General features: G+C 37.0%; 6 protein-coding genes across 8 annotated transcripts in view; 1 reads left to right on the top strand and 5 right to left on the bottom strand.

Moving 5' to 3' along the window:
• On the bottom strand, positions 1,511-6,380 carry LOC104764591 (mucin-5AC). 2 transcript variants are annotated; one of them, XM_010488148.2, is made up of 6 exons: positions 6,291-6,380; positions 3,904-4,039; positions 3,668-3,827; positions 3,284-3,389; positions 2,214-3,194; positions 1,511-1,980 (listed from the first exon to the last, which is right to left on the bottom strand). In XM_010488148.2, exons 2-6 carry the CDS (start codon positions 3,992-3,994, stop codon positions 1,720-1,722), a joined length of 1,599 nt encoding a protein of 532 aa, XP_010486450.1. In that variant the 5' UTR covers positions 3,995-4,039; positions 6,291-6,380; the 3' UTR covers positions 1,511-1,719. The 2 variants fall into 2 exon arrangements, with proteins under 2 accessions (XP_010486450.1, XP_010486451.1); XM_010488149.2 differs by having other exon boundaries at positions 3,904-4,003; positions 6,291-6,378.
• On the bottom strand, positions 6,317-8,292 carry LOC104764593 (protein yippee-like At3g08990). Of its 2 annotated transcripts, none has more exons than XM_010488150.2 (6): positions 8,208-8,292; positions 7,443-7,560; positions 6,980-7,023; positions 6,776-6,884; positions 6,628-6,683; positions 6,317-6,495 (listed from the first exon to the last, which is right to left on the bottom strand). In XM_010488150.2, the coding sequence occupies exons 2-6, from the start codon at positions 7,536-7,538 to the stop codon at positions 6,417-6,419; spliced, it is 384 nt and encodes a 127-aa protein (XP_010486452.1). In that variant the 5' UTR covers positions 7,539-7,560; positions 8,208-8,292; the 3' UTR covers positions 6,317-6,416. The 2 variants fall into 2 exon arrangements, with proteins under 2 accessions (XP_010486452.1, XP_010486453.1); XM_010488151.2 differs by lacking the exon at positions 8,208-8,292 and adding an exon at positions 7,806-7,924.
• On the bottom strand, positions 9,409-12,668 carry LOC104764590 (dnaJ protein ERDJ3A). The gene is made up of 7 exons (XM_019240617.1): positions 12,429-12,668; positions 12,111-12,166; positions 11,938-12,011; positions 11,257-11,777; positions 10,774-11,115; positions 10,243-10,596; positions 9,409-10,054 (listed from the first exon to the last, which is right to left on the bottom strand). The coding sequence occupies exons 1-7, from the start codon at positions 12,519-12,521 to the stop codon at positions 9,767-9,769; spliced, it is 1,728 nt and encodes a 575-aa protein (XP_019096162.1). The 5' UTR covers positions 12,522-12,668; the 3' UTR covers positions 9,409-9,766.
• On the top strand, positions 13,159-21,473 carry LOC104764589 (importin-11-like). The gene is made up of 25 exons (XM_019241542.1): positions 13,159-13,562; positions 13,654-13,763; positions 13,869-13,941; positions 14,052-14,113; positions 14,198-14,339; positions 14,467-14,685; positions 14,819-14,885; positions 15,039-15,438; positions 15,884-16,031; positions 16,125-16,285; positions 16,448-16,547; positions 16,874-16,948; positions 17,051-17,185; positions 17,302-17,391; positions 17,475-17,657; positions 17,745-17,813; positions 18,604-18,639; positions 18,799-18,957; positions 19,412-19,456; positions 19,539-19,760; positions 19,973-20,079; positions 20,161-20,214; positions 20,321-20,390; positions 20,489-20,711; positions 21,068-21,473. The coding sequence occupies exons 1-24, from the start codon at positions 13,422-13,424 to the stop codon at positions 20,648-20,650; spliced, it is 3,030 nt and encodes a 1,009-aa protein (XP_019097087.1). The 5' UTR covers positions 13,159-13,421; the 3' UTR covers positions 20,651-20,711; positions 21,068-21,473.
• On the bottom strand, positions 23,425-25,800 carry LOC104764588 (protein SCO1 homolog 1, mitochondrial). Its single transcript, XM_010488144.2, has 7 exons — positions 25,517-25,800; positions 25,219-25,434; positions 25,022-25,112; positions 24,384-24,596; positions 24,207-24,296; positions 23,992-24,124; positions 23,425-23,748 (listed from the first exon to the last, which is right to left on the bottom strand). Exons 1-7 carry the CDS (start codon positions 25,673-25,675, stop codon positions 23,640-23,642), a joined length of 1,011 nt encoding a protein of 336 aa, XP_010486446.1. The 5' UTR covers positions 25,676-25,800; the 3' UTR covers positions 23,425-23,639.
• LOC104764587 (importin subunit beta-1-like) overlaps positions 26,045-26,968 on the bottom strand; it is a 10,350-nt gene continuing 9,426 nt past the window's right edge. Inside the window, exons 3-4 of the mRNA XM_010488143.2 lie at positions 26,524-26,917; positions 26,045-26,419 (exon numbers count right to left, since the gene is read on the bottom strand). Of these exons, the coding sequence (XP_010486445.1) occupies positions 26,221-26,419; positions 26,524-26,917 (593 nt within the window). The 3' untranslated portion in view covers positions 26,045-26,220. The remainder of the gene's footprint in view (positions 26,420-26,523; positions 26,918-26,968) is intronic.

Here is a 26,968-nt window from a genome sequence, read left to right as displayed (position 1 = left end):
ACAAAAAAAAAAAAAAAAAATCCTCCGAAAAAAAACAGAGGAATCTTTCACATAAAGAAACTCAAAATCAAAACCCGACCAAAGAAATAAAGAACCTCAGATTTGACATGTCTCCTAAAAAAAAAACTGAATCTGGAAGGTAATAATAACGATGAGATTGTAGAGAAGAAGAAGAAGATAAAGTGAGGGTTTGTTTATTTGAAAAATTTGTTAGTGGTGGAAATCCAAATCGAGTGAATCAAAGAGAAAGACAAACGAGTTTGGGTTTTTGTGTGGAGGAGAGTAGTAAAAATGTCAAAACTTTTTTTCGTGAGGGATATCAATAAATGGTTGAACATACAAAAACAAAACCCAGAAACTATATGAACAGAACAGTAAAGACGCCAAAAAAAGGTGTAAATCAAATTGTTTCTCGTATTTAATTTGTTGGCTGCTGATGCTAGAAAAGACACTGACAGGTACACGACGAGACTAAAATTTTAAATAATTTTTTAATGTTATTTCTCACACGACGACGACGACGAGACTTTTTAGTTTTTATTGATTGATTGAGTTTGCTTTCTTCTCTCTTTTTGTTCCCTACTTCCGCTTGTGGCAGCTGATAAAGTAATTTAACTATTACCAAACCAAACTACACGGCAAAACATTAATTTGACCAAGCAGAACTCGCCCTTCAAAGAAAATACGTCATCAAACTACCAATTTACGACATCATCGTTACGCTGCTATTAAATCATCCCTAGAGAGAAAGATCCAAAAAGCTTTTTGAATTGACTTTACGCTTGGTAGCAAATGACATCATCGTCATTCCACGAAACGTGCCATTTATTCTTTTCTGTTATGTGTGTGTGCACCACACACAAATGCAAAATTGAAATAGTCCACGTTGTTGACCATATAATTTCATACTATCTTTACTAGATTCACAGTCAGCTGTTATACAACTTTTAGTATTAAAGTATACGATTTCGGTGAAGTTGTGGCATGTAACTACTTCATTGGTCACGCGACTCACACGTAAGGTCTGATCTTTTCCTATCTGAACGTGAATACGATTCACCTAAATCCAAATCCAAATCCTCACAAGTCACAAGGACTTTGTCATCATGTAAATTGACTCTAACATAAAAACCTAACGAGACAAGTTATGCAGATGTTCCCGTAAGAAAACCCAAAATGTCCAAAACCATTTACATGTCTCTGCTGCATCCAAAACTATGCTTTTTAGGATATTTAAAAATATGTTTATTATATACACCTTCTAGAACAAAGTAGCTTTGAAAAAGGACTGGGTCTGTGAAACACTCTTTTCATATTTGAAGTGCAATATTCAAAATGCAAAAGGCTAATTATATTAGAGCGAGTCAATGAACAAGGTGAATATGCCTAGTAAAGTCAAGGATCAAAGTTCAACTGTGGTTAAACCGTGTGTCCCATTTCTCCTATATATATGCTCTGTTTTTCCTTACTTCCTTGCTCTGTTTTGTTTCTCGATACTCACTTGTTTCGATAGCTCTAATCGTGAACATGGTTTTAAAAGCTTAAGTTTAAAATCCAGACACACCCTTTAGCAGTTGTTTTCTGCAAAAACATTTTATGAAGGAAAAAAGACATCTGATACCTGAGTTTCTTAGATATAAGTATAACGGATCACTTAGAAACACGTAGTTTCAAAGTGTTAGAACAAAAACAAGAACATAAGATATATAATATCATGGGTCAAGATGTGAACTTGGGGAACTGATCTCGCGGAGAAGCATAGCTTCTCTCACTGAGAAGATCATCATTTTCAGCTTCGTTCCCGTCTAAGCATAGAATGTTGATGTTGTCAACACTCGGTTCAGATGAGCTCACGGTGCTGCTTGTGGCCATCGGCGAGCTTGAGACACTAGTCGGCCGACTTCTCACGCTGTACATTGATGATGCCGGAACTTTCGTCACAAGCGGTCGGAGATTTCCCGTCATGCCTCGTCTTATATCCTACACACGAAATACCAAAAGTTAACACTAAAATTACCGGAAATAACCTGAGCAAGCACTTTTTTGCAGGTAAGATCTTTTAGGCCAATGTTTTATCTATGGTGAGCTTCTGAGAAACTCTTTACTGAGGATTTCGTTCACTCCCAAGATTAGGTGGATGTTACAGGGAACAAAAGCGCGGTGCTACTCTAAACACCGAAAACTTGATCAAATATTGTACGACGTTATCATACCATATGTCTTAAGGCCATATCGATGGAGCTCTTGGAGAGGTTTCTTCCATATCCAAGGCTGTTAAAAGCGGAGTTAGATTTCCCGGTTCCTCGACCGCCGCTCTCAGTTAGCCGTGGTGGACCTAGTTTCCTCATGTTCACCACTCTCTCAACCATTTTATTACCCATAGCCACTGGGCTCAAGCTATCACTTCCGCCATTGTTTGCCTTAGCTCGCCCACGCACACCTGTAACACTCCCGTTGGTGTTCCCTATAGGAGCCCGACCTCTGGACGGCGAGCAAGATTGCCTTCTTGCATGACTGACGCTGCCACTGGTGGGACCACCTCCGCGTTCTATGGAACCCGATCTTGAACCTGGTGCTGAGGCTACTCCAGGTCTGCCTCTTGAAGCTGAGACCGGCCTGTCTGATAAAGTGGTCCTCAGATTCGGTGGGGCTTCTAAAGAGAAACCAGGCATCTCCGGCGGTTTCCACGGCCTAGACGAATTAACAGTAGGAGAAGGAGAAGTCCCTCGGGACGGAGCCTTACTGGAAACTATTGATGGACCAGTCGGGGTTGAAGGCCTGCGGGTTGGTGTGGCTGGCCTTGATACTGGTTTTTTAGAAGGTGCAGAAGATGGCCGAGTATTCGTATTAGACCGAGTTGGAGTAGCTGATCTCGCTGAACCGGTAGACGTGGTAGTGGTTCGTGGAGCCGACGAGGTAGTGGTTCGTGGAGCCGTCATGGAGGTAGTAGCACGTGCAGCAGTTAAGGTGGCACGTGAGGTGGGTGTTGAGGATCTAGAGGTTGAAGCTTTGGTGGTCACAGGACTAGTTGTAGAGGTGGTTGGAGTTATAGACCTTCTTGTTGGTGTGGAAGGTCTGCTCGCTGACCTTGAGCTACCAGAGGATGATGGTCGCCTGAGTCCAGCTACAGAAGAAGAGCTCGTTTGGGGCTTATTATGGTTCATTGACACGATATCTTCACGGCAGTTCCCTAACTACAGAAACAGAACACAACAAGAGCTTCGGTGCTTATAATGACAAAGACAAACGTAAGCTTGGACCAGAGACATATTAAGGTTCATACCCGAGATTTAAGAGCCGTGGGGCGAGAAGTGGGAGCATCGAGCTGATTCATTACACTTCTATGCGACTCTTTCTCGAACTGTGGCGTGCCTGGTGGAGTTAGAAGCCTGAACAAGAGACAAGAACATCAGACCAATGATTTATGGAAGGAGACATTTGATTACACTCTGGCACTAAGCTCAGGTGATGTACAACAAGAAATCATGATGTAAATGAACCTTGCTTTGCGTAAAAATTTCAATATAATTTGGACAAACTCAAGTATATTCCCAATCACTAGTTGTTCTAATTTTGGAATGCGCAAAGAAAAAAAAACTTTGGAATTTCCTTTCAATTTTTATGATATTAAAAACGATAGAAAGGGAACACAAATGGAAAACATTACCAATCGTAATCAGACTTCTCATTCTCAGAATACAAGAAGTTCTCGGCGGCGGTTCTCCGGAGAGGATAACGTTGAGACGACGCCGTTTCTGAGACACCAGAGAGCGCCGCTGCCGCAGCAGCCTTCAACGTTTCATTGATACTACTAACATTATCAGATCCTAGAAGAGACAGAAACAAGATTCAAACACCATTGCCAAGACACAAACAATATACATAAAGATATAGTAAACGGACCTGTTAAAAGAGAATCAGCTCTGTGTTCTTTCTCGCGACGACGCATCTCAAGGAACAGAGAGAGTTCCTCGTCTCTGTCGTGGGTCAACATATTTGAAACCTGAGATTGAAAAGCTTTCTGGGTCTCGTGTCCGAACTTGCACAACAATAACAACAACCAAAGTCTTCAAATAAAATTAAAAAAGAATGGGATCAATCAGATCTGGAACAGATCACCACACTACAGGGACCCTTGGGAGAACTTGAACAGCCATCAATGAGGATAATAGGAGGCACTAGAGAACAAAGGACAAGGACCCAAACGGTTTTTTTTTTTAATTGATTCAAAGAGTTGAAGAAGAAGAAGAACAACAGGGAAGAGAGTGGGGTAGATGTTCTATTCTTCTCAACGAGATGTTTTATTTTAATGTGTTCAATTTTTTTATACAAAAATTCCGATTTCAAACCAGACAACTCTTGGTCGTACCATAAATCTCTTGTTTTTTTCCTCTTAAATAATTGAATATAGTTTTGAAAATTTGAACAGAACACGAAGCATCGGGTTCAAACCGCAGAGGATCTAAGAAAAGCTCACGAGACACGTGTGCAGTCTTTACCCATGAACATGCTATTTAATTACGAAAAGGCCCACTTGTGTTATGGTTAGCTAAAATATTTGTGGTTAAAGGTTAAAACTGTTGTAACGGTCTCGCTAAATTTGAAAATTAATTAAGAATACACACTCGTACTGTAAAACCTCTAAATATTTTACCATTAATTTATAGATAAATTAATAATTATTATTTTATGGTGTACATTAATAATTATTAATTTATAAATATATTTCTAATAGTTTGAATTTTAAAAATTATGAATTGAGACAATTTTAGCATAATAAAATTATATAATTTTGGATTTTGTAAATGTTATGGTATTGAAATTGAATTTGTAATATATAGAAAACATTATTAACAATAAATTACAAATACAATAGACAAACTCACTTACACACATGACATATATAAATTCAAATTTAATAATATCAATTGTTGTATTTTAATAGTCAACTAAACTATCAAAATGTAAATGATGAATATCTAGAAATTAAAAACTTAAAAGAATTTAGCTATTTTTATGACATATTACATAATATTTTATATCATTATAGTATGAAAATACAACATAACAATTGTTTTCTAGATATGAGCTTTAGGAGAAACATACATTATATATATATGTGTGTAAAGTTAGATGATTATTAATTTATGATATTATTGGGACCATATTTTACATAGAGATTTCAAAAAAAAATTATCTTATTATCTTATCGAATTTTGTTATATTTTACACTGGCCCAACTTGGGACTAGCAAAATTTATTAATTTATAGTGTTTATTAATTTATAGAGTATTAATTTATAGAGGTTTTATCCCTGTTTTAGAAATCGCTAGGCGCTAGTCGGGCGGTCGGGGTGAGCCTAGCGCCTAGCGAGAAAATCAGAGATTAAACGGGGATTAATCGGGAACTAGTTTTTGGGTTATTTTATTAAATTAATAGTAAATTAAAAATATATAGTACTAAATATATGTATAATTATGTTTATGTGAAAAGAAAAATATCAAATAAAATATAAAGCTACAATATTGTCTTTAAAATTACGGTAAAAACATAAAAACGTAATATTAAGAAAAAAAATAATTTTAATTAAAAGTTTGTATATTAATTATTGTAAAACATCATAAACTCTTAATTTAAATGTCTAAATAATAGAAATATATATATTTGATTTATATTTGGCTCTAAAAATAATCGGTATATACAAAATTATGCGGGAATTAATCGGGTTAGACGGTGTAATCAGATAATGGATGCTAGGCGGGGACTAATCATTAATCGAGGCGGAGAGAGTGGGTCTAATGATTTTACGGGGCGTAATCCGTGCTAGAAGGGGATTTTTAAAACAAGGGTTTTTACTGTACATCTTTATCTCCCACACTGGATGCGGTGAAATTGAATCGAAGTGTATAAGTAGGTAGTAGGACAGTAAAAGCATGACAGACAACCACCGGTGGAAGTAACTTCTGGTAATTAGGATTTCAGAATAAATTAGGATAAATGGCCTAAAAAATCTCTATCTTTCATTACTGTTTATTCTTATATAGTATGTATCTTGTTACGAGGAGATATGAAAGTAAAAAATATGCATATGGTAAAATTGTTATGTTTAATTTGGAGATGTATGTGTGTTGTTAGACATCATATCAATGAATTCTAATCGCACAAAACAATTTTCCTAAAACGATTATAAACTTGATATGTATTTGTAATATCAAGTTTCAAATTTTATAAAAACGATTTTAGCTTTCTTATATAAATATGAATATTTTGGTTTCTTTTTGTACGCTTACCCGAAAAAATGTCGATTTTTTTTCCCCAGCGAGTTTGCTGGTCACCGATAGTCTATAAGAAGGGATTGACCACTAGCCAAAGTAGTTCCCATGGGGCCGCAAAATTAAAAGAGAATCCAATTTTTCTTATTCTTCGTCGCTTCCAATCATAGGCTCGTCCTCGTCCACGTCGTATCCACCTCCATCGGGTCCAAGCACCTTAAACCTGGCCACATTGGTTACACAACATCCACATTAAACCAAGTCACTTGAATCCATTTTTGTGATGGTTTATTCTTTAGATTTGGTTTTGGCAATTGAGAGAAACTAAGATGTCAGAATATTGAAAGATAAGAACCTTTCTATGATGAATTTTCCTTCCTTGTACTTCTGAGACTTCTCGTATGCAATTTCCTGAGGGAGAAAATGAGAGAGTTAGGGATCAAAGAAACAATCACAAAGAAAGAAAGTTGTTGACAACAAGTAAGAGTTTTGGAGTCGTGTACGTATTTCCAGCCGACAAGAGAGCCACAGCTAACACAGAAGATGTCAGCAACAGTGTGCCAACCAGTCATCATTACGCGATGCTCCTTCTCTCCAACAGTCACATTGACACTAAGAATTCAAAAAGGGCTTGCTCAAATAAATAAAGAAACCATATAACAATTCCTTGTATGAACAAAATCCTTACATGTAGTACTTGTACTTACACATTGTCGAAAAGATAAGCCCTTCCATGCTTGCAGTGAAATGACTGGAAACAATACAAGCACAAACAAACACAAATCAGATGTAGCTGTTTGATCAATTGAGGAACTATAATCGCACAGTAGAGTGTGGACAGAAATCATGGTGTGTTTGATCAGTTCAGCTCAATAACTACTACAAAACAAGAATTGACAGGTCAATACAAGAGCATCAATTGATTATTAGCAACTGAATGGTAAATTTCCATTTCCTATGATCAGTATGAAACTGTAAGTTGTGTGTGTTCAATCAGATATTTAGAACATAACAAAACCTCTGAAAACATGTATATTCTGCATACACAAAAGTGTATAAGACCAAAGCAAAGTTGTACTGTAGGAACATCAATTGTGCAAAAGAGGAAGCAGTAGTAAACTGATATGGAAATCAAAAGGAAGGAAAGATTACAAAAAAAAAAGGGCGAACCTTAGAGATAAGATCATTAGTAAGAGCGAAATGTGTCTGACAATGCTTGCAGCTATAAACCAGTCCTTCGAGGTTGATCACAAATAATCTTCCCATTTCGTAACAAAACCCACCTTACCTGAAAAATTAATACCAAACACCAACAGATCTCAAATTCCGTCACAGATCTTGACAATAATCAATTTAAGGATGCGAAGCAAAACAACAAACAACTGAAGATTCTGATCCCAACAGGCTATTAAATATGTAAAAGGGGCATCGATTGAACAGAGAAATTAAAAAAAAAAAATCACACTGAAACCAAAACCACAAACAACCGAGAAATTTTCTCAGAACTTGACGAAGAACATCAAGAGAAATTACCAGAATATAGTTTGCGTTTGACGATTTAACAACATTAAATATTTCTTACAAAAATGAAAAAAATAAAAGAAAAGGAGGAGAGCGTTAATCTCGAGAAGAATAAGAAAAAAAAAGCTTTCGATCAAAATGTCAAATGGAAAAAAAAAAAAAAAAGGGTAACGAAATCGAAATAGTAGTAGTAACTAGGTAAGAAGAAACTTGCGTAGTTCGCAAGATGCCCAGTGGAGAAAAAAGTAAGAGAGAGAAACGAAAATAAAGAGACGAAGATCTCCCAGAGATTTTCCCAGCCCAGGAAAAAAAAAATATATTCCCCAGAAGACGAGAGATTCGTACGACATTGAAATTTGAGGCTTTTGAGCAATCAAAAAAAAAAAGGTTCCCAGAAAGTGGAATTGATCTTACCCCCGAAGGAGGAGAAACGCCAGACAGAGAGAGGCAGAGAGCAAAGGGAAGGTTTCGAATTTTCCATGCATTTATGTTTATTTATATATATTTTAGTAAATTGAATTTAATTGACAAAAAAATAGAGAGCCAAGGGGGCTACTGCTCTACGGCCCATGATGATGGCCTTTATTCTTCTACGAAATTTAATTAAGGCATTTAATCACACACTTAACACGTGGCAAATAGTATTTATTCCCACAGAGTCTTTAATGAGATTGGAACTAGGTTTTTTTTCACTGATGGTGTTCGAGCCAGCAAGCAAACCGGAGCCACAATCAAGCTAAAAAGTACTGTATAAACCATTGTTCCAATCCAAGAATGTTTTCATTTGTTTGTTATCATTGAGACGTGATGACTAATTCTGATTTGAGAATCTGAGATTGAAATATAGATGTAACTTTTTAAGAAAGAAAAAATGTGAATTTTGCGAGTTCCTCATTAAAGAATCTTTGAGGAACAATGTAGACGAATTTTGGATTCTCACTAGATCCCAATTGAGACACCGGACAAATTTGTGAACGAGGAGGAGTCCTACATTGTGTTAAAAACAAAGGGTATAAAAAACGAGATTTTTAATCTTTTTGTTAAACCATCATTCTTTGGTATAAAACAGATTCCTCAACGAGTTTACTTTTGGGAGAGGAAGAAACATTACCTTCTCATTCTCCTTCTTCTTCTCAATTAGCTTTATCGACCAATCTTGCTTACTCTTTGAGGAGGCCACACTACACGAGTGACCCGTCCTCGAATTAAACCCAAAGGAATCTGCCAAACAAGTTTTTTATCCACATCAGTCAAACGGGACAAGTCTTCAAGAGTATCATCACATCCTTCATCGACATTCAAAATCTATGTTTAATATGTGATTATGTGTAAGGGGTCTTGCAAGCAGAGAGGACTTACAGGGCCAAAGGTTCTTGAGTCTAAGCTGGAATATTTGTTATCTCCTTCTACCCAACAATGACCTTCTGGGACTCTGATCACATCCCGAGAACTACTTATCCATTCGCCAGGCATCCCCACTATCCTCTTTATGTATCTATCCCTAAAATTTTCAGGAAAGCTGCCAGTGATATGCAGTTTTCATTGACATGAGCTCAATGATGTATTCCAAAAATATATAACTTAGAACACATACAACACAATGTGAAGAACATTACAAAACAGATTTGAGACCTTAAAAAGAGCCAGAAAAAGTAGAAAACATCATTTTTGGCTACACTGATTTGGTGTCTTCTATCTCTTCTTTACAGCTAGCTTTTTGTGGTTTTAGGTAACGAGAGTATTTTATGCTATTACAATAATTACATAGAACTCGATACAATGTGCAATCTAATTATAGAGCCCTGTAAGAACTATATTCACTGTATCTTGTCAGTACACTTCTCTGCAGACTGCAAGTACGATAATCGATCTTCAAAAGTAGCTTGCAACACAGGAAACGTGAAAAAAGAACCTTCTCTCCTCCAAAATGATGTACATCTCTGAAACTAATGTCTGATGAAAAAAAACCCCTTTCATTTGATCTGAGGTTTCTGTCTGGTCTTTGTGAACTGTATGTCTCCATTAAGAACAGCTGCTACGAATTTCTCAACTTCCTCCATTGTCATATCACCTTTGAATGTAGCAAACTTACCTCGCCGAGGCTTGTAAGCTATTAGAAGTTTATCGGAAGTTTTGAACTCTGATTTGTCAAGTGAGCTCAAGAACGACGATTGTTTTGCTGCGTCTACAAGCGAATAGGATACTGTATCTTGAGAACCAGTGGTTGAAGCTTGTCGTCGAGACAGTGATTTCTGGGATACCTGGTCAAAGAATAGAGCCACATGATTATTGATCTTCAAGTCAAAGAACCAAAACAGCAAGGGCTTGAAGAATAACACCGCAACTCAAGTGGTTTCTTTTCACTTCTTCACTACCCCAGCATTGACTTCAGCTTTCATGCTAAGCTAAAGGCCTAATATATAGAGTAAAGGTAAGAAAATATTCTTACCTGGGACAATATTGACTGCAACTTTTCTTTACCATGTGAAGATCTGAAGGCACCGATGATACAAACAGGAATGTTCTCCCCACAAATGGAGTCAAAATTTGATCTCAAGAGAAGAGGTACCCTTTCTAAAGACTCGCTCTCTGTTTGGCTGGACTGACTTTTAAAAGAGACTTTCTTGTTCTTTTTCTCAAATCCTTCTAGCAATTTACCAATTTCCTGCACAGCTGATTTCAGATTTTTCACAGTGATACCTGTTTTCAGGACTTGCTTCTCTCCATTCGATAACCAGCCAACTATTGCTGGAAACGCGTCAACCCCCAACTTACGAATCTTTGGATCAGAAGTATCATGGACCTACAAGATCATGGAAAAACTAAGCTTTAGAGAATAACTCTTCCCTCAAGTAAACATAATGAAGCTTAAATCTGTTGACGTGGATCACCCATAAGTTCTAGGATCAGCAGATTTACAGAAACAACGCCGGTAGGAATATAGATGTAAGTGGAAGTTAAAAGCCATAATATAACAAACCTCTGTGTTGTAAAAGACAAAACGTCCATTGTACAAGCCACTAAGAACACGCCAAATCACTGGAGTGTCTTTCTTTGTTGACAGAAGCATAACTGTAGGAATCTTTTGTGAGCCAACAGCAGAGACATCGAAGGTATTCAGGTCAATCCTTTTTGAGAATCTCGGCAGATGTTCTTGGCAAAAGCTCTTCACCTTCTTTGAAACAAGCTCTTCAGTATATTCTGCTAAAGTAGCTTTGCCACTAGATGTGTATGAATAAACAAACAACCTTGGAGCCCTACGAGGAACTATGCCAAGTTGTTTGCAAAGAGAGGACTCTGTTTCACAATTTATACGCCCAACCTGAAACATAAATAATAATCAAGGTAAACAACCCAAAACAGAAAACATGAGATCAATCATGTTCACAATGACCATATTAAGCTTTACTTCTAAAACCAAAAACACAAAAACAGAAATCAACAAACTCGACAATTGATTTACCTTTATAGCTCCTTGGAATGACTCAGCAACTTCCTCAATGGTCGATTCATGGTACTGAGTTCCCCTTTGAGATGGAAGATACGAAAGCACAAGCCAAGTCATCCCTTGGTCCAAAATTTCCTTCTTATAGACCTGAGAATTTATTGTTCTGATAGTTGCTGCCGTACCACTCTTTGATCTAGATTCAGACTTGGATGATGAGCTACCAAAGCCACCAAACTGATCCTTTCCTTTAGAACTACCACCAGAAAACATGTTAAAGATATCATCCATCCCAAAACCAAAGGAGTTTTCACTAGGACCCCCAAACGAGAAAGAAAACGATTTGGAGCCTCCCCCACCACCCATATTTTGCCATCCACCACCACCTGGCCCTCCAAAATTGAAACCCCCACCACTTGAGGAGTATGAATACCCACCATTACCTCCGGGAAAACCTGAGTCGAATCCAGGCTGTCCTTTCTCATCTCCATAAAGATCATAGTTTTTCCTCTTCTTTTCATCAGATAAGATTTCGTAAGCTGTTACACATAAACCAGGGTCGGTTCTAACTCAAGGCCTCAAAGCAAGAACAATCTTAAAATGTACAAAAAGATTCATTTACAGAACTCCTCAAACTTGCATTAGCACCCATAAAGATACAACACACAATAGATGCTAGGACTGAAATTAGATACCCACCATTGTTAATCTCAGCAAACTTCTCCTGAGCACCCTTATTTTTGTTTTTGTCTGGGTGATATTTCAAAGATAGCCTACAGAGGAAAAAATCACAAGCTACATAAGTACTTGTGTTGATCATTCACTCAATTTCTCAAATCAATGACTAGAAAAAAAAAAACAAGGGTGCGTACTTGTGGAAAGCTTTCTGGATCTCACGCTGCTTTGCATCCCGAGATACTCCAAGAACCTGAGAAGATACAAATACAACGTATAAATTTTATTCTGCAGAAATTAATTAACAATCGCGAAAAGACTCAAGCAAAACCTAATCAATCAACGATTTCTCTAAAAAAAAAAAGAATGATCATCGATTTTCACTAATACTCGAAACCCATCAGAGCGAACAGAGACAGAAACCTTCAATTCGATAGAAATCACCAGGCCCAATTCACAATCTCCAACCCTAATCAAGAGACAAGTCATGAAATTGGAAGTAAAAAAAAATGTACCTTATAAGGATCAGCGCTTTTCGCTTCCGCATTCAACAACAAAAGTGTTGACACAACAAGAACAATAGATATCGCCAATCTTGTTCTCACCATTTTCGAAAGTGTAAACCTCTGAAATCTTTTCTTCTTTTTCTTTTCCAAAACTCTTCTTTTTTTTTTTGTTAACGGATCTTCGTTTTCGTCTTCTTCTAAGCGGTTTCTATTATCCACGGAGCTCGACGCTTCGGGAAATATCGAGAAGAGAACGTTTCCCATTAAATAGGTTCACTGGTTTTAAAGAAGAAAACGAGTTATTTCTCGAATGACCTTTTTATTGTTATATAATTTAGAATGTCTCCCATATTTATTATTAGTACAATATGACACAATATTCGTCATCTAGATTAAGAAACTGATGGGGAAAATTAGTCACTATAAAAACTATTAGGGATTTTTAGTATTTTCAGAAAATAAATTATGGTTGCTTCCCGTTCTCAATTTAAGGCGGGGTATCATACGTGGCAAATTTGATGCATTCCCACGTATCTCGACCAATGAGATTTTAGCAAAGCGAACCCGATCTTTGTTTCGATTTGTACTCACACGCGCCATACAAAATCACGCGCTATAATTAGTTGGGCTTATCAGGCCCAATATTCTGTAATCAGCCCAAAAACTTCCAGTCTCCGGTTGCGTGATCGGAATCCGATCAGACGACGGTAAGTATTAATATTTTCTTCGGATGTGAAAAAAAAATAAGAGAAGAAAACAATTTCACTGTTGACTGTCACATTAATGTTTTGAAGAGCGTTAGAGAGAGAGAGAGAGAAGTTGAAAGACGGAGAAAGCAGACGATCTTCTCTTTTTATTGTTTCTTACTTCTCGGTCTTCTTACACTTAGCTTCGCTTTTTTTCCTCCGCCGTGAGATTTTATTATCGTCGTTCGTAACAAACCCCTAGGGTTCATCGTCGACGCTTCATTGGTTGATTAGGTCAAGGATTTCGTCGGATCTGATGGCGTTGTCAGCTTCCGATTTACCGGCTATGTACACGCTACTTGCTAATTCAATGAGTGGCGACGAGAATGTTCGGCGGCCGGCGGAGGCTGCTCTATCTCAGTCGGAGAGTAGACCTGGATTCTGTTCTTGCCTCATGGTATCGTTTCTAATCTGTTATGTTTCTTGTGGTTTCTGCTAACGTCGCTTGATTTTTACTCCGCTTATTTGCTCTCTCGGTCTGGTTGTAGGAAGTGATTGCATCCAAGGATTTGGTTTCACATGTGGACATTCGATTGATGGCCTCTGTATATTTCAAGAACAGTATCAACCGTCATTGGAAGAGCAGACGAAATTCATGGTAACTTCAGCTTATTGACATTCTTAGATTTGTAATGGTGCTAGCTCTGCAAAAGTTACTGCCCTATTTGGTAGGTGTTGATACTCTTTGTGGCAATTTTTACAGGAGTATGAGCAACGAGGAAAAGAGTCATCTGAGGCAGAAGTTATTGTCTCACTTGAGAGAAGAGAACTACCAGGTGTTTTAACATTTTGCTTTGTTTGTTCTGATTTGTTTTCCTTAACTTACACCATCGGAAGACATGTATTTTGTAATCGTATCTATCTGACTTTGTTTGCTTTATGGCAGATTGCGGAAATGCTAGCAGTTCTCATATCGAAGATAGCCCGCTTTGATTATCCTAGGGAATGGTCAGCATTTTCACTTCTTAATTCATGTTAACTGCACAGTATCTTCCTTAATTTTCTGAGTTTTTTCATGCTTCATGATGTCAGGCCTGACCTGTTTTCGGTACTAGCTCAACAGCTTCACTCAGCTGACGTTCTTGCTTCTCACAGAATCTTTCTGATTCTTTTTCGAACCTTAAAGGAATTGTCCACTAAACGTCTCACTGCAGATCAGAGAACCTTTGCTGAGGTGTGTCTGCTACTAACATCGTCCCCTTATCAAATTTCTTTCTCCTCTTGCATGAATTTATTGCTGGACCAAAGCTTGGTTTTTTTTGCTTTAGTAAAGGATAAGGTTCAGTTTAATTTGTTGGCAGATCTCGTCGCAATTCTTCGACTTTAGTTGGCACCTTTGGCAAACTGATGTCCAAACAATTATACATGGCTTTTCAACAATGGCTCAGAGCTATGGTTCAAGTAATGCTGAGCAGCATCACGATGAGCTTTTTCTGACTTGCGAGAGGTGGTTTTTATGTTTGAAAATAGTGCGGCAACTCATAATTTCAGGATTTCAAAGCGATGCCAAATGTATACAGGTTGATACACTATTCTTTTTCTTGACTCATTAGTTCATTATTACATTCACCTTCAGCCATCTCTCTTCTATGGATGGTACATTTTCACCCAAGTATGTGTTTTGTTAATATACAGCTAACTCTTTTCTCTCAGGAGATACCACCAGTGAAAGAAGTCTCTCCTGCGCTTTTGAAGGCGGTTCAATCCTTTCTTCCATATTGTGAGTTTTTTGTAGTGTTGGACACTCTTTTTTCATGCATATGACAAAAGCACCTAGAAATCTGTATCGAGGAAAATTTTATCCCTTTCCTCGCTTCATCCTGTCACCACACATATATATGCTTTTGCTAACTTGTGTGGATTCTCCATGCAGATTCATCTTTTCGGAATCGAGATCCTAAATTCTGGGAGTTTGTAAAGAAGGCATGTGTTAAGCTGATGAAAGTGTTAGGCGCTATTCAAAGTAGACATCCTTATTCGTTTGGAGATAAATGTTCTCTTCCAGTCGTAGTGGATTTCTGCTTAAACAAGATAACAGACCCTGAACAAGAATTGTTGCCGTTTGAAGAATTTTTTATTCAGTGTATGGTGATGGTGAAATCTGTGCTTGAATGTAAAGAATACAAGCCAAGTCTAACTGGTCGTGTGATGAATGAAAATGGAGTTACATTTGAGCAGAGGAAGAAGAATGCTTCAAGCACAGTTAGTGGCATTGTGACTTCACTTTTACCCAATGAAAGGATAGTTCTTTTGTGCAACATACTAGTGAGAAGGTACCACTAACCAATGATAATACATGTGAATTCAAATGATTTGGTTCCTCTTACTTATCAAACTGTGGCCCTGTCAATTTCATATTCTTTGATGCCTTAGTTATTTTTAAGGTAATTTGATAGAACAGAAATCCAAAAAATAATGAGCTGGGGTAATTTTGTGGACCCATAGGGATCTTGTTGCTGTACATCTATGTATCTCTGTTCTCTGTCTCTTCGCCGAAAAGTTTCTAAGCATGGAATAGATGAGAAGGCGTTACCATTGGGACCTGGTCGATTTAGTTTAATATATATTGCATACATTAAGTCATTTGTTTTAGTGTGAACTCTGATGCTTTCATGTAGTTACACCTCCATACAATCACCATTCTTGATTCTCTGGTCATTGCATGAATGATGCATGGAAGAAAAGTTTGCTGAAATATAACCATCAACTTTTGAACAGGTATTTTGTTCTAACAGCAAGTGACCTAGAGGAGTGGTACCAGAACCCCGAGTCCTTTCATCATGAGCAGGACATGATTCAGTGGACAGAGAAATTGAGGCCTTGTGCTGAAGCTCTATATATGGTTTTGTTTGAGAACTACAGCCAAGTAAGTAGCAAATAATCCTGTTCTGGAAAGTTTACTAATTGATATAGCGTCATAAATCATGCTTATTCGTTCTGTCTCCATCATTGCGAGCAGCTGCTAGGACCTATTGTTGTGTCCATCCTTCAAGAAGCAATGAATAATTGTCCCCCTTCAGTTACTGAAATAACTCCTGCACTGCTTCTTAAAGATGCGGCATATGCTGCTACTGCATATGTCTACTATGAGCTCTCGAATTATCTTAATTTCAGAGATTGGTATGCTCTAGATCTTCTAATGTCTGGATTTTTTTTTCCATCTCTTCTTAATGTTGCTGTGTCTTGAACCTTCATATTGCCAGCCAGCAGGATGTGACAGAAGTTTTTGATTAGTTAAGTAATTACTGTGCCTTTCTTAATGATCGGATGATTTGTTTGCAGGTTTAATGGTGCTCTATCCCTTGAGCTCTCAAATGACCATCCAAATAGGCGTATCATCCACCGAAAAGTTGCTATGATATTGGGACATTGGGTTTCAGAGGTACTGTTGTTTTAATCCGGTTTACCGTCTTTATGCAGCTAAGTTTGACAAGAGGCTTCGGAGGAAATTGGATCTTATCATTTATTAAATTGCATCAGATTATAACATAATTTGTAAATGACATAATATCTTGTCCATAAGTTGATTCAATGAGGGGTAATCATCTAAAAAGCAGAATTTTATTGGTTAATTGTAACAAATGGCTATTAGGATTAGTTAACCTGTTGGTTTATAGGCTATCTTCTCTACCCTAGTTTTCGTTAAATTATATTTTGGTTGAAAAATGGCTGCCTAATGGTATATGGTTCATGATAACAACCTTTCAGATTAAAGAAGACACAAAAAGAGCAGTTTATTGTTCGTTGATCAAATTGTTGCAAGACAATGACCTCGCTGTCAAGGTAATTTTGTTTTTAAATTTCTTTCTTGCATTAAGGACGCATTCTCTTCCTTCCTTTCTATCTGTGTTGACGGCCTCTGAGATTGTTTGTTTACTTATGTAGCTGGCAGCTAGTAGGTCATTATGCTTACATGTCGAGGATGCGAATTTTTCGGAGCAAAATTTTCTTGATCTTCTTCCAGTCTGTTGGGAATCATGTTTTAAAATGGTTGAGGAAGTTCAAGAATTTGATTCGAAGGTACTTGATGCAGCTGCCTCAAAGTCATTATAGCACTCCATTCTTGCCATTATGCTTCCTTTAATGACTCATAGAACTCTCTCTCTTTACCTATAACTATCCTTTCTTTTTCTCAGGTTCAAGTTCTGAACTTGATTTCTACTCTGATTGGCCATGTTAGTGAAGTCATTCCGTACGCACAAAAGTTGGTGCAATTCTTCCAGAAGGTATGATAGCATTCTTTCTGGGTTTGTTTGTTCTTGCTTGGTGCACAAATGTCTTACTATCTATGTGTTTGACTTAAGAGCAGGTTTGGGAGGAATCTTCTGGTGAAAGCCTTCTACAGATTCAGCTTCTTGTCGCACTGCGGAATTTTGTGATTGCACTTGGTTATCAGTCTCCCATTTGCTATAGTATACTGCTCCCAATACTCCAAAAGGGCATTGACATAAATAGCCCTGATGCACTCAACCTTCTGGAGGATAGCATGGCAGTAAGTTTTCACTCATATAAAATGTTTACCTTTTTCTCTGCTGATATAAATGCGCTATATATAATTGACACTACTCTACATTTGCAGTTATGGGAAACCACACTTTCCTATGCTCCGATGATGGTACCCCAGCTATTATTATGCTTCCCCTATATGGTGGAGATCATTGAAAGAAGTTTTGATCATTTACAGGTTGGTGTTTAAGTTTTCAAGGAGTTTTCTGATTCATTAATGACCTATAATATATGTGTGTTCAGATTTATTGAAACATGTTACGTCAATAATCCCTTGAGACATTCCAATGACCATATGCTCCCAAAAAGGTTGACTAACATCTTAACCAAATGGTAGGTTGCTGTCAGTATCATGGAATCGTATATCATTTTGGATGGAGGAGAATTTCTAAATATGCATGCTTCAAGTGTCGCAAAAATTCTTGATCTTATTGTTGGAAATGTAAATGATAAGGGGTTACTCTCGATTCTTCCAGTGATTGACATCTTAGTTCAGGTGAGTATAATTTCTCATTTTCCCAGTTTTGTGCCAACAGGCAACAAATTTTCATGGTCGTTATGTTTTATCATTATGATTAGCAACCATTACCATATGGAGCCCTTTTGCACGTATGTAACCCTGTTAACTAAAATTTTGTTTTTAACGATTCTTTGATTCTAAGTTGTATGTTTATATTCTCTCGCACAGACGTCTGTAACTAAATTTCATTGGTCGTGTCTATTTTGTGATGGTATTATTGATCTGCTGTTAAGTTTGTAGCTACACTGCATTGATTTTTGTATTGCATAACCTCATCTCTTGGTATACAGATAATTTGACCAATAATGGAATTTTTGGCATAATAATTGTGAAGGGTTTTTGTCATGTCATTACTGTATATAAATGTGTTGCATGAAATTGTGCCAAGTTTTAACTTCTTCNCCCCTATATGGTGGAGATCATTGAAAGAAGTTTTGATCATTTACAGGTTGGTGTTTAAGTTTTCAAGGAGTTTTCTGATTCATTAATGACCTATAATATATGTGTGTTCAGATTTATTGAAACATGTTACGTCAATAATCCCTTGAGACATTCCAATGACCATATGCTCCCAAAAAGGTTGACTAACATCTTAACCAAATGGTAGGTTGCTGTCAGTATCATGGAATCGTATATCATTTTGGATGGAGGAGAATTTCTAAATATGCATGCTTCAAGTGTCGCAAAAATTCTTGATCTTATTGTTGGAAATGTAAATGATAAGGGGTTACTCTCGATTCTTCCAGTGATTGACATCTTAGTTCAGGTGAGTATAATTTCTCATTTTCCCAGTTTTGTGCCAACAGGCAACAAATTTTCATGGTCGTTATGTTTTATCATTATGATTAGCAACCATTACCATATGGAGCCCTTTTGCACGTATGTAACCCTGTTAACTAAAATTTTGTTTTTAACGATTCTTTGATTCTAAGTTGTATGTTTATATTCTCTCGCACAGACGTCTGTAACTAAATTTCATTGGTCGTGTCTATTTTGTGATGGTATTATTGATCTGCTGTTAAGTTTGTAGCTACACTGCATTGATTTTTGTATTGCATAACCTCATCTCTTGGTATACAGATAATTTGACCAATAATGGAATTTTTGGCATAATAATTGTGAAGGGTTTTTGTCATGTCATTACTGTATATAAATGTGTTGCATGAAATTGTGCCAAGTTTTAACTTCTTCATATAAACATGTGCTTGTGTATTGAGCAGTGTTTTCCTGTGGAAGTGCCCCCTCTCATCAGCAGCTGTTTGCAGGTGAATTTCAGTCTTCTTTTATAGATGAAAAAAATCCATCCTTAATATTTTTGATAGAGTTGGTTTGTTCGTTTCCTTGCAGAAATTGGTGATTATTTGCTTGAGTGGAGGAGATGATCGCGATCCATCCAAGACTGCAGTTAAAGTGTCTTCAGCGGCTATCCTGGCAAGGATTCTGGTGATGAACACCACTTACCTGGCCCAGTTAACATCTGATTCATCTCTTTCAGTGTTACTCCAACAGGCCGGTGTCCCAGTCGAAGACAATGTACTCCTTTGCCTCATCGACATTTGGCTCGACAAGGTCAGTGGATAACGTATCTTGAAAAATAACTGCTTGTTCGCACAGCTTTCTGGAATTTAAACTTGTTTTACAATGGGCTTCCAGGGATCTTGTCTTTAAATGGTCTTGTTTTTTGAATTCGAAATTTCTCATTTTCAAACTGCTCTACATGTTGAAATGCGTGTTTCTTTTTCATTATCTGACACACTTCGGTCTTGCAACTACTCGTGCAGGTTGACCATGCGTCTCCCATGCAAAAGAAGACATTCGGCTTGGCTCTCTCCATAATACTTACTCTTAGAATGCCTCAAGTTCTTGATAAGCTTGATCAAATACTAAGGTACATGTTGCACAATCGAATATTAACAATTTGATTAATTTATCTTTGTGATATAATTGATCTGTATGTTTCTTGAAACAGTACATGCACCAGTGTGATCCTTGGTGAAAACAAAGATTTAGCAGAAGAATCAAGGTCAGACACTCTATCAATTGCTTACATGATTAAGTCACGTTAGTAATTTGTTATGGAACAGTTGACAACACTAAGTATTAAGAAATCATACAATTTATAATTCCAGCGGTGACATTAGTTCAAGCAGGTCTCAAGGAGAAGAAACCCCACCAAGCAAAGAGTTACGGAAAAGTCAGGTAAGCGTTCATTAAATTATGGTCTTCTTAACGAAACAGCTTCCTACAAAACCACTGATTTTTACCCATTTTTTTGGTGGGGTTTGGATCTTGTTAAGATCAAAGTTTCCGACCCAATCTACCAGATATCACTAGAGAACTCAACCCGTGAGAACCTTCAGACATGTTCTACACTTCATGGAGATGCCTTTAATTCTGCCATAAGTAGGATGCACCCATCGGCGCTTGCACAAGTGAAGCAAGCTTTAAAGCTGCCGTGATCAAATGTTTTTACCTCTTCATTGTTTGTTTCCTTATCACTTAAAGAGAAGCAGTATTCAAGTGAGTTTCTGATTCCTCGTTATTCTCCCTTCTCAGCATCTTTCAATAAAAAGCCTTCCAATTGTGTTTGTCTGCCTCATCTATATTCATCAGCACATACATTTAAAGACATAATTACAACTGTCGTAGGAAATTTATGTCCATGTAAGTATAGAGATACGAAATACTATATAGTTGCATATTTGATGCTTGTTAGGCTACTAATGCAAATGCAGTATATATATTTGCACATATAATTAGATATCATCCATGAATGTTTTATGTTGAGAATTATGTATAGATTGAGTAATGTAGTGACATGTGTATATGGTGATGAATCTTCATTTGGTCTGACTCGTCACTTCATATCTGTTCAGGTGAGTGTGTATTTCTTCAGATTTGATGGATGTGTTACATAGGCATGCGTGTTGCATTTTCCTCTGGGACCTTGGTGGTTTGAGCCTTGAGGAAACACGTACATATCTGTTGTGAGGGGCGGTGTCTCTTTTAGCTGCCCATTTGTTTTCTTGTCCTACAGGGACACAAGGAGGCGACATCTTTTTGTATTTCTTTGGTTGAGTTTTATATGCCAATTCATTCTTCAATACAGCCTTTTTGTCTCAATGTTACAGTAAAAAAAAAAAAAAAAAGCAAAAGAAAGTTGAGTCCAAGAGCTCTACCAACATATATGATGGGAAAAAGGTCGAAATTATGTTAAATTCTCTACTTTTTACTGATTTTTCTTGTTCTTTTGGGGTACTTTTGTACTTGTTGATTTTTTTACTCAACAAGATTCGTCTCATTGGATCTGATTTTCCCATTTTGGTCGTGTAACTCTCTCTCTCTCTCTCTCTCTCTCTCTATAACTCTTCACTATAATTTCGTAGAAGCACTTTGCTATGGTAAATTAACAGTGACGTCAAAATATAATGGAACTACACTGTCAAGTTTTTAGGCCTTTAAGAGTTAAGAGACATGAAGACGTGAGATCAATTTATTTGACAAGGGTAAATCAGAATGTCTCAAACTCTCAATTGATCCCTTAATGCACTTGTAATGTTATGCATACAAGAATTTCACTCGTTCCTTGATAACCTTTTTGTTTGACTCCATACATGTATATAATTTAATTGATAACCTTATTGTTTGACTCCATATATATATAGTTTACGAGCTTGCGATCAAATTGAAGGTGGACAGTTAAATAGCTATTATACTAAAATGTTCTACGGTACTTCCAAAGATTCGAAAACAATGTAGAATACTATATTCACAAGTAACGTCAAGTAACTCAAAAGAAAATTACTACAGACGAAGTTACTTCATTAGGAGATAAATGTAAAGCAACATATGATAGATGTTACTTGTGATGAACATTCATTGAATTCGTAACATTTCCATAACATATGAATTTTTTTTTGGTCAACAACCATTGAATTTTTATCTTCAGAAAAAGGTAAGCAAATGAAGAGCAATAACTGAATGCATGAACATGACCTCGTAAAAGGGTTTTGTATAAATTGGCTTTTTTTTTATCTTTTATTTGGCATTAGAAAAAAATACATATCTTTATATTTATAAGCGATGAATAAACTCTCTTGTTTTTTGTTTGTTATGGTATTTGCATTGTGTGTTGGATTGGGTAACTCGGCAATCTGGAAGAAAAACTCTGTACACTTCAAAAGCTATCTTCGTCAAGGACATTTTCTTTGGGTTAGATGTGATTTGAACAAAGAAGATTTAGGCAACAAATATTTGAATCCTGGAGAAACTTACGAAATTAGTTTTTATGATGGTATTTTCCCGACCAAGATTCATTGTGGATTAGGGAAATCTGGAATGAATGAAAATGGTCACGCATATTTCATGGCATACAAAGGTGGTGGTCTCCTATCTCATCGTGGTGGTAAGACGAATTTCTGGGACGCTAGAGAAGATGGTATTTACTTCACACATGGTAAAGAAACACCTAAAATGGAGTATAAATGGATCCCCTATTAGTTTGTCATTTCATATCATTAGATTGTTCTTGAGTTTGATATTTTTGTTGAATAAAGAGATTCAATCATGTTTTATGTGTGTGAATGAATTATTGTTGGGTTTACAAATGAAATGGTTAGGGTTTAGATTTTACAATTAAAACGAAATTATCTGTCGGTTTGGATTTACAAATGAGGTGGTTAGAGTTTAGATTTTACAATTAGAATGAAATTATATGTCGGTTTGGGTTCAAAAATGAGATGGTTAGGGTTTAGATGTTACAAGTGTAACGAAATTATATGTCGGTTTGGGTTCACAAATGAGATGTTAGGGTTTAGATTTTACAAGTAGAACGAAATTATCTGTCGTTTGGGTTCACAAATGAGATGGTTAGGGTTTAGATTTTACGAGTAGAACGAAATTATATGTCGGTCTGAATTTATTAAAGAGCGGTTTAAGTTTTTAATTTTATAATAATGTATACATATTTTATTTTTTCCTTATTTTATAAAGAGGTGTATGAAAAGGTTCACCCAAGTATTGTTCATATAATTATATCTAATTATCATAAACTATCAAACAAAAAAAAGAAATCACAAATAATAATGCTCGTCTAGATTTGTAGGAAAGAAAACTAAAATTGATAGAATTAAAAGTGAACTACATTTGATGAGATAGAAGTAGGGTTTGACTTTTTTCTTTTTTCTTTTTTACCACTCGTTTATTTTTGAAAATTGTTTTCTTCTTCTTCATGAGGAAAACCAAACCAAATGTTATGTAATAATCACATCCATGACTCATACATATCCTTTGTGTTTGATCGTGTGCCAAAACAAGAATTTGATGGGTTTTTCAACACAAGCTCCGTACACGGTGAAATTCTTATTAATTGAGTGACCTTCCAAAAATGGGAACAATGTAAAAAAATTAAACACCTAATTAAAGTGTTTGTCGTTCATCGGAGGCTCTTTACTTCCGGTATTGTCCGATCTCTTTCACAACGCCCTCGGTCAACGAGTCAACATCGTGATTCTTTCCATAGAATTTCACAAAATTCATCTCCGGGCTCATCAAGTACCTTCACCCACAACATGTTTTTCTATCAAAACTCCAACCCACCAAATAAAAGAGATCAAACACAAATATACATGACTGTAACTATATGAATTCTGAAATTTGAGGATAGATACAATTTCTTATATTTTGGTGTATATTGTATATCAACATGAACAATTTGTAAATCTGCAATGTAAATTTTTGCGCCCATAACTATAATCTTCCTAACAAAAATTAAGTTTAAGGGATAAACAAGTTTACTCACATAACTATAGAGTGATCAACGAGATAGTCTGAATCTTCCTCTTCGGTCTTCATGTAGTAAACCCGGTAAGATCGGGCCACTGATTTGATTTCTTCAGGGCTCCCGGTTAACCCAATCAATTTCGCGTGAAATTCTACACAAGAAATATCAGACTCCAAGAGTTTTTTCATTTCAAAAACTGAATGCATCTTTCTTTACGTGTGAAAAATATCTACCTTTGACATACTCATGTACTTGCTGAACTGTGTCTCTTTCAGGATCCACAGAGATAAACACTGGTACCACATCTACTCCCGACTTCTCCTCTGTGTAAAAGGTAATAGAACCTTAGAGAAAAGAAAAAAATCTCCAAATGTGGAATCAATCACACAAATGAAAAAAAAAAAACTCACTGATTTTGTCGATGGCAGCAGCTAACTTAATAAGCTCGTCAGGACAGATATCAGGACAATGAGTGAAGCCAAAGTATAAGATGGTCCATTTTCCCATCAAGTCTTTCTCCGTCACACGTTTCCCATCGTCTCTTATAAGGCTGAATGGTCCTCCAATGGCTGCTTTTCCAGCAGATGGCCCCTCCTTGACGGCTATAGATTTTGTATTTATATCTAAACCAACAAGAACCCGAGTCAATATACAAAGAAGAATGGCGATAAGTAATAACCAATAAGATTTTAGAAGATACAGGAATTGAACAAAAATGATCAGTAAACATTTGCTCAGTGATTGAAGTGATCAGCTCCTTAATCTAGTCAAGTTTTAACTGAGCTCTCAAATTGTTTCAGACATCGTTTGCTAAGGGCTAAGCCATGTGATCATTAAGGTACAAACCATGTATTCCAATTAGGAGAGTTTCTACAATATTACATTTCAAAACTAGATTAAAAAAAAACGTACTTCATGAATGCAGATACTAAGAGCTCGCTCAAAATCCTAGCAGTCTTGCAAATCCAAACTTAAATAAATAGGAGCTATGTAGCAAAATACGTAACAGTAGCCTATGTTCATAAACGAACTCACCATAAATGAGTACCTTCAATATGACGTTTCTTTTCTCCATTATAATAGTAGACCAATCCAGCTCCAGTAGCAAACAGCAAGAAGAAGCTCATCCATGAAACTGGCTGCAATTAAAGATAGATTCCTAATCAAACATCAGAGGACCAAAACGAGTTTTATCCTTAAAAAAAACTATTCTGCAATTTGTTCGGAGAGACTTATTCATTTTACCGCTCCACGAACGTCTTTTCCAGAACCACGGTCGTTTCTCTGATTTGAACCACCGTCAGAACTCTCTGATCCTTCAGATTTCTCATTCTTATCGGAAGATTTTGATTCCGATTTACCGGAGTCAGATTTAGAGGTTGTAGTATCAGAAGCAGAAGTACTCATCAAACGTCTCTGATCCATCTTCGACCGTTCGATTCCACAATTAAGTGTTAAAAACTGCAAAAGAAGCATCGGAATTACAGAGCTAAAAAAAAAAAAATCAAACCGAATTGGGAAAATGATGAAGAAAATTTCGAACCGATCGACGGAGAGAGAAATCTCCATGACGAAGCGCGTCGGAGATGCTTGCCGGAGATGGAGGAGACGATGTCGATAGTAGATCGCTCGAGACACGAATCCGACGGCAAAGTTGAACGGGACGAAGACGGCTTGCGGTTCTACATAGAGCAGACGCCATTGACGACCGATTTGTTGTTCTCTGAGAAATTCACAAATTAGAGCTCTGAGGTTTTTTAATCTGAGAGAGAGAGAACAAAGAGGTTTTAGTAACACTCTCTCTCTCTCTCTATTAAAAACCTTCTACACTTAAACGACACCGCTACAAAATAACGGCAAGGTTTGCGCACGCTTTTTATACAAACACCATAGCGTTCATAATAAAAAGCCCATGAGGATCGATAAGCCTATTAGTGGATCGATAATTACATGCTACAGACAGCCCATTAAGCCGGTTTAGAATTTGACACTTTGGTTTTAGATATTTTACAACATAGCAATAAATAAGCTGCACCTCTTGTCAATAAGACCCAATTGACTCATACACGGCTACCGCGATATGTGATTGATACTTGCATTTTAACCAAAAGAACAATAAAAAGAGTTTGCCATATAACCGCTATTCACATCATTCGATAGGAGACAAGATAAAAGAAGACCAAGACCCGTAACAAAACGAATCTTTTGACAACTAAGAGAGAGTGAGACTAGACTTAAAAAGGCTTATCATGAGTGCATGAGTCTTGCGATCATGCCTTGAGTCCAGCGTGCAGTGACCTTGAGATCTTCATCCTCTGATTGGAGACACTCATTGAGGAACTCACCACAAAAGGTGAAATTTTTGAACAACTGCTTTGTGTTCTCTCCTACAACGTCCGCAAGATCACCCATTGCTGCAACCGCTGCTTTTGTCACGCTCTCATCCCTGCTCCCAAAAACATAACCACAGCAATAAGTATAAACGGAGTAGTGAAACCAATAATATATAATACAAATTGATTATCTTATTGAAAACATACAGTACATTACCTTAGGGTATCTTTGGACACTACTTCAACAAACTGCAAGAGATGTTGAGCGTAGGGTATCATAAGCTCGGCTTTTGTGTCCTTGAACCCTTGAAGTATCCCAGAGTACGCCTCAAAGATGCTTCTCCGGAGTTGGTTCGCATAATCCATAAGCTCCTCGTCAAGTGTGTCCAGCTGAGCACAGACCTGAGCAGCCCCTTGCATGATCTGAATGGCTGGAGCTACATACCTTTCAAAATTAGCACCAACCGCCAGAGCAATGTCTCCAAAGCATGAGAATATTGGAGGCTTCACCGATCTGTGGAGTGCATCGCTTTGAAGGTTTTGGATAAGGAGACCCATGATTTGATCGCAAAAAGGTAGGATTTGTTCATCCAGGGCACGGCAAATGTCACCAATCACTCCTACGGTGATTGAGCAGACTTGGTATTCTTCGAAATTCTGCA

The sequence above is a fragment of the Camelina sativa genome, chromosome 19 (assembly GCF_000633955.1).
Source record: "Camelina sativa cultivar DH55 chromosome 19, Cs, whole genome shotgun sequence".
In the NCBI taxonomy this organism is placed as follows: domain Eukaryota; kingdom Viridiplantae; phylum Streptophyta; class Magnoliopsida; order Brassicales; family Brassicaceae; genus Camelina; species Camelina sativa.
This window is presented reverse-complemented; position numbering and strand designations above follow the sequence as displayed.

Bases quoted from the DNA above. Each gene is read 5' to 3' on its own strand.
- LOC104764590 (XM_019240617.1), bottom strand. From the start codon at position 12,521: ATGGTGAGAACAAGATTGGCGATATCTATTGTTCTTGTTGTGTCAACA. The intron at 12,012-12,110 runs GTACGCACCCTT...TTTCCTCTGTAG, and splicing joins ATCCAGAAAGCTTTCCACAA to GCTATCTTTGAAATATCACC. The intron at 11,778-11,937 runs GTGGGTATCTAA...TATGTGTAACAG, and splicing joins GTTTGCTGAGATTAACAATG to CTTACGAAATCTTATCTGAT.
- LOC104764591 (XM_010488148.2), bottom strand. From the start codon at position 3,994: ATGTTGACCCACGACAGAGACGAGGAACTCTCTCTGTTCCTTGAGATG. The intron at 3,828-3,903 runs GTCCGTTTACTA...TGTCTCTTCTAG, and splicing joins AGCTGATTCTCTTTTAACAG to GATCTGATAATGTTAGTAGT. The intron at 3,195-3,283 runs GTATGAACCTTA...CTGTTTCTGTAG, and splicing joins CCACGGCTCTTAAATCTCGG to TTAGGGAACTGCCGTGAAGA.
- LOC104764593 (XM_010488150.2), bottom strand. From the start codon at position 7,538: ATGGGAAGATTATTTGTGATCAACCTCGAAGGACTGGTTTATAGCTGC. The intron at 6,684-6,775 runs GTACACGACTCC...TTTCTCCCTCAG, and splicing joins CTCTTGTCGGCTGGAAATAC to GAAATTGCATACGAGAAGTC. The intron at 6,496-6,627 runs GTTCTTATCTTT...CAATGTGGCCAG, and splicing joins GGAAAATTCATCATAGAAAG to GTTTAAGGTGCTTGGACCCG.
- LOC104764588 (XM_010488144.2), bottom strand. From the start codon at position 25,675: ATGGCGTCTGCTCTATGTAGAACCGCAAGCCGTCTTCGTCCCGTTCAA. The intron at 24,597-25,021 runs GTACTCATTTAT...TTGTTGGTTTAG, and splicing joins AAAGAAACGTCATATTGAAG to ATATAAATACAAAATCTATA. The intron at 23,749-23,991 runs GTGAGTAAACTT...TTGTGGGTGAAG, and splicing joins GTTGATCACTCTATAGTTAT to GTACTTGATGAGCCCGGAGA.
- LOC104764589 (XM_019241542.1), top strand. From the start codon at position 13,422: ATGGCGTTGTCAGCTTCCGATTTACCGGCTATGTACACGCTACTTGCT. The intron at 13,563-13,653 runs GTATCGTTTCTA...GTCTGGTTGTAG, and splicing joins GATTCTGTTCTTGCCTCATG to GAAGTGATTGCATCCAAGGA. The intron at 13,942-14,051 runs GTGTTTTAACAT...GCTTTATGGCAG, and splicing joins TGAGAGAAGAGAACTACCAG to ATTGCGGAAATGCTAGCAGT.